Genomic DNA, 9,986 nt, shown 5'->3' with positions numbered 1-9,986 from the left:
ATGAAGTGTTGTTATCCACTTGCTTGGGATTCATGCTTGGACAATGGGAAATTTCTTCTCAATTTTGTCTCTAAACTAAGTCAATCTTTCCATTAAGAAAAGAAACACAAGGGGCGCCTGGGTGGCTCAGTCGGTTAAGCGGCCGACTTCGGCTCAGGTCGTGATCTTACGGTCCGTGAGTTCGAGCCCCGCATCGGGCTCTGTGCTGACAGCTCAGAGCCTGGAGCCTGTTTCAGATTCTGTGTCTCCCTCTCTCTGACCCTCCCCCATTCTTTGTCTCTCTCTGTCTCAAAAATAAATAAATGTTAAAAAAAAAAATTTAAAAAAAAGAAAAGAAACACAAGCTGTGGACATAAAAATTAGGTCTACATTTGCTGGGCAATGCCTAGCATGCTCCACTTAAAGTATGTTAAATTTTAGACACAAGGATTTATCACACAAACTAGGGCATAATCCCCTTGTTATGAGTTTCCATCCTTAAACTTACTTAATCCTGAAATACATATACACCATTTCCTGAGAAACACTGGTATACTAGGAAACTGAATTTTAAGGTGGAAAGTACTTTTTTTTTTTTTAAGTTTATTTATTTTGAGAGAGAGAGAGCTAGCAAGGAATGGGCAGAGAATGAGGGAGAGAAAGAATCCCAGCCGGTTCTGTGCTGACAGCACAGAGCCCGATGAGAGGCTCAAACCCACCAACTGTGAGATCATGACCTGAGCCGGAGTCAGACGCCTAACCAACTGAGCCGTCCAGGTGCCCCAAAGCTGGAAAGGACTTTAAGGATAATTTAATGAGAGTTTGTTTGTTTTTTTTATTAAAAAAAACAACAATTTTTTTAATGTTTTTATTTATTTTTGAGAGAGAGAGGGAGAGGGATAGAATGAGACTGAGCACAAGCAGGGGAGGGGCAGAGAGAGAGAGGTAGACACAGAATCCAAAGCAGGATCCAGGCTCTGAGCTGTCAGCACAGAGCCCGACGTGGGGCTTGAACTCACGGACCATGAGATCATGACCTGACCTGAAGTTGGCCACTTAACTGACGGAGCCACCCAGGCACCCCAATGAGAGTTTGTTTTACAGATGAAGTATGTGAGGTCTTCTGGGTAGAAAGCCCTTCAAGGTTACAAAGATAGGGGCAGTGCCAAGATTAATCCCCAAGTCTCCCAACTCCCAGCCCAAAGTTCTTGCCTGTGCACTGCACTTCTGGCTTAGTCTGTATCAAGGTGTATCTGGACTTACGATTTTCTTCCCAACAGTTTTAGGCAAAAATAAATGTGCTTTTTTTAGTGCAAGTCTTTTTCACAAAGTAAGTTTAACTATTGATCAGAGCTTTAAATTTAGTTTACCAATTTTACAAATGAAGGGAGTTAGGAAGAAATCGTCAAACTTTAGGAGAAAAGGCAGCATACAAAATCAACCCCAAATAGTTTAACACTTTATTAAACATTCATTACAGATAAGCACATAAAGTGTTTCACTGATAATACAGTATTTTCATATAAACTCATGAAACATTACATTTTTATGAAAATTTTCCTCAAGTATAAAGTGACAATTTTTTCTTTGATAAATGGGACGCATGTGTAAGTAACAAAAAGGTTTAGAGAAGAGTCTTGGCTCAGTTACATGGCATTGCTAGAAGAGGTTGTGATTGCCAAGGAGGAGGAATCTCTACTCTTGGGTCCATTTGTTTGATGTCAGCTGTCACAGCCGGAGCTTCATGAAGAAAAGACTACCAGCAGAGAATACATCCATATCCTATGAGTCTAACATACAAAACGATATTACCAAGGGATGTTACTACCCGATTTCCCCCCGTTGTTATTATGTCAACCACAGACTTGGGGAAAGTGATTTTCCACTTCTGTTTATCATTTTGTTTTTGCTGAGTAATTAAGTCAACTGGGGTAACCCTCCCGCCCCCCTAGTGTTTATTCTCATTTAACTGGAGGAAGAAAATCGAAACAATTCACAGCATCTCAAGTGGGTTTTCCAAAATGCCTCAAAACACTGGACTCTAACCCCTTCGGTGGAAACCACAGGGGAATAAAAGAAAGACACCTTGGAGCACCGTTCCCCTCGCCAGCGCCCAATCCCGAGAGCAGCGCCCCTCGGGGAGCCGAGCGCCTTCCCGGGCCGACTGACGGGTGGCGGCCCGGGCCGAAGGCGGCTCTGCCAGGCCCCCGGGCCCTAGCCACAGCCGCGCAGCCGGCCGGGCCCGCAAGGCGCGCGCGCCGGGGTCAGGTCGAGGACGCGGGCGGGGCCGGGAGGCGGAAGGGCGGGCCCGGGGCGTGTCCACGTGACTGCCCCGCCCGCCGCCCGCCGCCCGGCGCCTGCAGCCCCCCAGCCACCGCGGCCGCCTCCGCCTCTCGGGCTGCAGCTCCCGGCGTGCCCCGCACTCGCCGCTGCCCGCCTGCCCCTCCCTCTCCTCCTACCAGTGCCACAGAGCCGGAGCCGGAGCCGCCGCCGCAGCCACAGCCGCGGACACTATGGTAAGGTGGGCGCGCCGGCCCGGGGGGCTGGAAGCGGGGACGCGTCGAGCAAAAACCCTCGCACGGCCTTGCAGGACCCTGGGAGTGAGGCCGCCATTTTAACCTGCTTTAGGCCTTAAAGGTGGGGGCTCCTGCGCTGCGTCCGGCTCCGCTGCTTTCTCTCCAGCCAGCCGGCCGGCCTACCCGCCCGTCGTCAGGCCAGGCCCTGCCGCTTTTCGGATTCCTGAGGGCGAGGTGGGCGCGCGCGTGGGTCGAGGGGTCGGGGCCTAAGTCGGACAGGCGCCTCTGGAGAGGTCGGGATACTGGGAGCGGCGGCCGGCGGCGCGGGGCTCATCCCGCGCACGCCGTGTTTGCGCGGGGCTTCCTTATTTTACTCAGCGCTCGTCTCTAAAATTGGTACGTGCCTCAAAGCCCTTGCTGAAGACTTTCGGTTAAGGGTCTCGGTGCCCTGTAATAAAACCCCTAAGAGGAGTTCAGGAGGTGAGAAAACGCTTTAAAAAATGCTTTCTCGCCGTAAAAAGCTTTTACACTAGCTCCGTTAGTTTTTAAGTGTCGGCGTTTGAGCTGTGAGGCAATTATGTTGTAGCCGTGGGCGGATTGGAGTTCACACTTGATTCTCTTTCCTTATGAGGAAACGGCACTGGCTAGGATGACTTTAAAGAAAAAAAAATAGTAGAAGCTTTAACTGAAATCCAAAAGTGTTTTTTTAAGGCCTGCAGAGTTGACACAATACAGAAGGTATTTTTGCTGTTGCTCCTGAAGCTCTGACATCACCCAATGAAATAGGAAACATTTCAGGGATGGAACAGCTTGTATTTGTCCCTTTCCCTCTACCTTCCATTTACTTCAACCTCCAAACCCCTTTAAAAAGGATGAATGGGACAGGATGAGTTAGAATCCTTTGCGTGTATCTCATACACTGCTACTTAAAATGTGGCAGATCTGACTGGACTGCTTGTACTGTAGGATGCAATTTTTGGTGTCCAGATTAAAGTGAATCCTCTCTAGGCAAACAGTAATTTTGGTTAAAACCAGAATACTTGTTCTGAATTACTGTTCTTTTTTTATTTCAGGCTTCTGGAGTTACAGTGAATGATGAAGTCATCAAAGTTTTTAATGATATGAAAGTAAGAAAATCTTCTACACAAGAGGAGATCAAAAAAAGAAAGAAAGCCGTTCTCTTCTGTTTAAGCGATGACAAAAGACAAATAATTGTAGAGGAAGCAAAGCAGATCTTGGTGGGTGACATTGGTGATACTGTAGAGGACCCCTACACATCTTTTGTGAAGTTGCTACCTCTGAATGATTGCCGATATGCTTTGTACGATGCCACATACGAAACAAAAGAGTCTAAGAAAGAAGACCTAGTATTTATATTCTGGTGTGTAAAAACAAAAGAAAAAGTACTTTTAAAATGCAAGGATTGTTATTAACATAGTCAGTTTTGCCTTTGTTATTCTTTTAAGTGGGATTCAACGATTTTTTTTTCTGTAGGGCTCCTGAGAGTGCACCTTTAAAAAGCAAGATGATTTATGCTAGCTCTAAAGATGCCATTAAAAAGAAATTTACAGGTACAAACGTTAAAAATTTTGTACAAAGGAATTACTCTTTCTTAATTATAAGATTTAATGCTATCATGTTTTTCCTTTTTAGGTATTAAACATGAATGGCAAGTAAATGGCTTGGATGATATAAAGGACCGTTCAACACTTGGAGAGAAATTGGGAGGCAACGTAGTAGTTTCACTTGAAGGAAAACCCTTATAAAATGCCAGTCAAGTGCCATCTGGATCTTAAGGAGCTTCCATTTCTCCAGCTCAATCAATTGAAATAGTGTTAGGTGTTTTTTGTTTTTGTTTTTGTTTTTTTTCTCTTCCCACTGGGTCCTTCCAATACAGTGAATGAAGGAAATACCATTCATGTAAGCAGCCTATCAGTGATTGCCATTAGACTGTTTAATACTGTTACTTTTATGTAGAACCCAAGGAATGCCTTCCCGTCATATTTTAGCCAAAACAACTGGTTATATGCCTCCCTTGCAGCAAGCACTACAATGAAAGTGATTGTCAATGTGAATAGCTTAGAATACTGCAAAGGGTAAGCTGATTGAATGCCTTGAAAGTATTATCCACTGGTCAGATGGTAAACTTTATTCAGTATTATTTATAGTTGCACTTGATTGCAGTTTTGTGAGGCTCGAGCATTCATACACCTCACCTGCCTTGGCAAGCCTATTTTTGCGACATGGCAGCACAGATATAACACTATGCATTGAAAGCACTTTTTTTGTAATGAGTTTAACTCACCCTCCCTCCCCCAAAAGGAATGCCAATTAGGTTTTGTTAACGGTGTCATCAACTTATCCTAGTACCTCAGTATTCATTCCTGTTACCTGCATATCTTAAAAGAAACAGCTGTTAATGCCTTTTTGTTTTCCATTGAGTGTACACTACTGAATAAGTGTAGGAGTTTATGTTTACCATGTAAGTTTTGCAACACTAAAAATATTTTGAATATCAGTCATGATGGCAATTTCTGTATAAAAGAGCCTTAAATGGAACATTGTTTTTGAGATCAAACTCCCTACCCTCACAAAAATGGCCACGTCGCAATAAAAATTGTGGCATATTACAGAACGTTGCCTTGTTTTCCTTGGACATTTTGCAAAATGTTATGTGAAGCAACTTTTAGAGTAAACAGCTATTACTAATCTTTGCACTGGTCATTTAAGAATTTTTTTGTACAACATTCATGCATGATATTTTCCAGTTTGTTGAGTTTAAAAAATATTCTATCCTAAAGCCAACAAATAGAAAATATTGTTACAGAGGGATACTTTTATAAACATTAGTTTATTTATTTCCTTATATGTTAATATGAAGATCAGAAGTTATTTTTTGCACTTTGACATAAATATTCTTCAATACCAGATTTGTTTTCTGGATAAATTAGGGTAGTTATTTTTTAATTCACGTTTACGTTTCTAAGTAACTGAGTAGTAGAAGCAGGAAGCTCTTAACTGCATATTTGGTCATGATGAAAGTAATTTATAAAATGTCCTTCAAAAGTTAATAATACTTCTTGTGTTTAGGACCTTTCATTTCAGCTATTATTTCTTAATACATCTTGCAAATTGGGGAAAAAAAAATGATGTAGCAATCTTAAGTATTAGTAGTGAGATTTGGCTGTGGTCCAGACTGCTCTCCTTATAGAGAATTTGATCTGCTCAGTGTGAGCAGTTTGCTGTTAGCCAGAGCTATTTATGGCAAACACATGCTTTTGTATCTTGTCATAGTTATCCACAAATGGCAAAACTGGACTTGATTCTACTGGTATGCAAAACAGGCATGCTAGTAAGCAGTCAATCATGGCTTAGAACTTAACCCCATAGCTCTGAAGAATGCTCTTATCAGAAAACAGGAAACAAAAATTCTTCCTTTTTTTTTTAACGTGTGTTAGTAACTCGAGTACAATTAGGTATTTTCCCATATTATCAGAAGATTTTTAAAGGTGAAAACAAAAGTAGGACTTAAATGTTTAGGCTTCCATTTAAAATTATATGAATGGCTTGGGATCTTTTGCACTGAGCTATCTTATTTCAGGCTTTCAGCTGTCCCTTTGAGTTATCCTGGACATTTTGATGGTTTTTTGGTAAGGCTGAACTCATAAGGAAAGTATGAGAATACTGACATATACTGAACCGTATATGTAACTGATTCTTAGAATTTTCATTATTTTCCTCATTCTTCTAGAAAAATAAGGGACTTTAAGTTACGTAGTACTGTTTGTTTTTATAGCTGACTTACCAACTTTCTTATATGCCTCATATAGTAATAATTTCAGAGATTATTGCTTTAAACTGTGGTACTTTGATTTGTTAGACTGACAGAACTGAGTTCATCTTTGAAATACATCTTTGTGCATAGAGCCAAAAATAATGATAAAATTAATGGTTCACATGTTACTTGAGACTAATTTGGCATTTGAAATGATTTTATTTTACAATCATTTACAATGAAACAATGTTCCAGTTAGCTTTAAAAGGTATACGGTGCTAATTAGTAAAATATTGAGGGCAATATTTTACTGCTAGCTTGCAAAATTATAAGTGTTTAAAAAAATAAAATGTATGAAAATATATAAAGCTGTTGAGATGTGTTTACTTATACTTCAGAACACTAAAATTTTAAAAACTGATGTTGCAGATCAAAGAGGCACCTTTATCTTTAGTCTTTTTTTAGGGTTTTAGTTGATATACTTTCTCATTTACAGATACCAGTATTCTTTGAAAACTTAGTGTTATAGCAATTTTAACATTTTCGGACAAATGGGAACAGTTGGCATTTGTCCCAAACTGGCTGTCATCAGCTGTTGTTTTCAATCATTATCTAAAATGTGGCTTTTAGTAGATTGAAGGAAAAGCCTCTTACTATGTTTGAGTTTTTTTGATATAGATCCTTTATAGCAGCTAATTTATGGAATCTAGCAAGTGAGTTTTGGGAGAAAATTAAGTGCTTCCTTATTAAGGAATAATCTCAGCAATGGTCAATCATAGAAGGGTTGAGAACACCCTTCGTTAGGTTTTCCACTCTGAGAAAATAATCTGGTTCTGCTCTTCATAGGTCCTATTTTTGCTTGCAAATTTAATAATAGTTTGAGATCAAACAAACATGAATATTCATTTTTTGGTGAATATTAAAACAATCAGAGATGTGTAAGCAAGCTCCAACGAATATTGCTTTTCAGACAGTTTGAATTTGTAAATGCTCTGTCTCATCTCAGGCAATAAAGAGATCTGAGGCTTTTCTTTTGCTCTAGAATATCCAAATTGCTTTTTTCCTTTTACAGTTGGGGAGTCATCCCTCTACTTCAATTTTCTATCATAATGCGGTTGGGCAAATTAATCTTTCTGAGCCTCAGTTTCTTAATCATAACATGAGAATGATGATAATCTATCATACCTCATTGTAGAGGATCAAATATGGAAATGTTTTTGGAAAATGCTATTTAAACATAGTAATTTGGTTAAGTAGATAACCATGTTAAAAATAAGATTTATTGTAAGTCTTTGAACCTCTTCATTGTGTAACTATTCCACTTAATCTCATAGTTTAAGGATTAATTAGCTGATATGTAGCATCTGTTTTTCAGTGGTAAAGTGTAGCCTCTGAATTGATGTTTGTTGACTGCTATTAATCTTTTTAGTGTAGTTTTCTTTTTCACATGTAACCAATCAGTTACTAATTTTTTCCCCCAAATAATTGTGAAGTAGAAAATAAGAGAGGAAGTAAAGTTAGAAATACTGGTTTGGAATACTTGTCATAAATTCATAAGCCATGTTGTTGAAAACCTGTGACTATTTATTATTAATATCGTAAATTTATGTAGTCCTTTGTATTTCCCACAGCACTTGAAATTTATCTAATCACCTTAGGTCCTCTTAACCAGCTAACCATAGTTCCCTGCTACACATGAAGAAACTGAAGTCTGGAGAGGTTAAGGGACAGCAAATCTGATTCCAGTCCAGTATACTTTTCAGTCTGCATTTATGTAACATATAGTGAGTGACTAATTTTCTATTTTTTTTAAGATTTTATTTTTTTAAGTAATTTCTACCTGGAGCTTGAACCCATAGGCTTCAATCCCAACATGGGGCTTGAACCTCTAACCTGGAGATCAAGAGTCGCATGGTCTACTAACTGAGCCAACCAGGCACTCCACAAATTTTCAGGGAAAAAAAAAGGATTATCTGATTCTTTTGAGCAGGACATAATTATTCAGTATGTTTTCAAAGTAACGTCTCAATATTTGAAAAATAAGTCTTGGAATTTTTGTTTCCTAAGGAAACCTATGCTCATAAAATAAATAATTTCACACTTCAAAGATTTTCTTAGATGTTTCAGTATTGTAAATGTATGGGATTGTGGAAACCATAAGGACTGTATGGACACATTTTCCAGAAAGTTCATACCTCTAATCTTGTTCCAAAAACTTGGATATCTCCTTCCCTTTGTTCCTCAACCCATCTTTCTAAGGAGAGCTAGTACTATGTATTAGAGTGGTTCAGTACTAGAACTTTGGTATCAGACTGCCTGGGTCATTCACATATAGGCCTTTAACACTTACTAATTGAGTGACCTTAGGAAAATCAACCTCTCAGAGCCTTAGTTCATGTATAAGAGGAGGTAATAATTGTACCCTGTCATAGGATTTGATGATAAATGAAAGCACCCTGAGTAGTTACTAGCACATAGAAAGCATTCGATAGGATGATCTTAAAATTCGTAGCCCAACCAGGACAATTTTTTGAGAGTAAAAGTGAGAGCTATTAATAATTATGCCAGGACAACAGGCTTAAGTTGGGATAGTCCCTAGCAAACCAGATGTAGTCACACTGTCAAGAAATAGGCTGATATCAAAATGTTAATACTTAAGTAGAAGAAACTATTAAAGATGAGGTGGTTAATTTGAATTTTATGAGGTACTAGTATGCTAAGTTTCTTTTGAAGTATATAATCACTTTTTTTTTTTTTTTAATGTTTATTTATTTTTGAGAGAGACAGAGACAGAATGTGAGTGGGTTAGGAGCAGAGAGAGGGAGACACAGAATCCGAAGCAGGCTCCAGGCTCCAAGCTGTCAACACAGCCCGATGAGGGGCTCGAACTCACAGAGCTGTGAGATCATGACCTGAGCCGAAGTCAGACACTCAACTGACTGAGCCAACCAGGTGCTCCAGTATAGGATTACTCTTAAATAATTAACCCCAGAAAGGTCAACTTTGGATTTTTTTTGTGCTGCTTTTTTTTTTTTTTTTTTTTTTTTTTTTTTTTTTTTTTTAGCTTTCCTTTTGACCGTCATACTTGTAAACTCTCAGATAACTGCATTTTGGTATTAACGGTTTGCTTTACTTATAGTGTTGGTTTCCATCTCATGTAGATTTGGAAAGCCAGTGTGTTTAGAATTGTGTATAAGAAAGTGAATAGACTCATTGTGGGCTTGAGAGCAAAAGTCCTGAGCACATGAACCTTCTAACATTCCTTCTGGCTATTTAAAGAGCTTTGATGTAGTTTCCGGGTTTTTGTTTTTTGTTTTTTTGTTTTAATGAGTGAAGTGTGTAAGATAAGATAGCTGAGCTGTAGATAAAAGAGGCATCACTGTATCCCAGTAAGGTGTCTAAAATGTCATTCATTCATTCATTTATTTATTTTAAATGTCATATTTTTAAGTCATATTTCTCTTTGAAAATACTTGTATCATTAAAGGCACACAAATAAGTTTGTTCCCATTCAGAGAAAAGGGTTATTCTTGAGGCACCTAGGTGGCTCAGTCGGTTGAACATCCGACTTCAGCTCAGGTCATGATCTCACAGTTCGTGGGTTTGAACCCCGCATTGGGTTCTGTGCTGCCAGCTCAGAGCCTGGAGCCAAGGAAAGGCTTATTCTTGACCCAATTTTTTTTAGATTATTGAAACAATGGAATATGAAAACATGC

At 39.3% G+C, this 9,986-nt stretch overlaps 1 protein-coding gene across 1 annotated transcript; it reads left to right on the top strand.

The window, feature by feature from the left end:
• The first annotated feature begins 2,372 nt into the window (after positions 1–2,372).
• Positions 2,373–6,241, top strand: CFL2 (cofilin 2). The gene is made up of 4 exons (XM_027065573.2): positions 2,373–2,495; positions 3,569–3,876; positions 3,990–4,066; positions 4,149–6,241. The coding sequence occupies exons 1-4, from the start codon at positions 2,493–2,495 to the stop codon at positions 4,259–4,261; spliced, it is 501 nt and encodes a 166-aa protein (XP_026921374.1). The 5' UTR covers positions 2,373–2,492; the 3' UTR covers positions 4,262–6,241.
• Positions 6,242–9,986: the final 3,745 nt, after the last annotated feature.

Source organism: Acinonyx jubatus, chromosome B3, assembly GCF_027475565.1.
Source record: "Acinonyx jubatus isolate Ajub_Pintada_27869175 chromosome B3, VMU_Ajub_asm_v1.0, whole genome shotgun sequence".
Lineage (NCBI taxonomy): Eukaryota > Metazoa > Chordata > Mammalia > Carnivora > Felidae > Acinonyx > Acinonyx jubatus.
This window is presented reverse-complemented; position numbering and strand designations above follow the sequence as displayed.

Excerpts from the sequence above, each read along its gene's own strand:
- CFL2 (XM_027065573.2), top strand. Across the intron at positions 3,877-3,989 it reads GACCTAGTATTTATATTCTG|GGCTCCTGAGAGTGCACCTT; the intron begins GTGTGTAAAAAC and ends TTTTTTCTGTAG. Across the intron at positions 4,067-4,148 it reads CATTAAAAAGAAATTTACAG|GTATTAAACATGAATGGCAA; the intron begins GTACAAACGTTA and ends TTTCCTTTTTAG.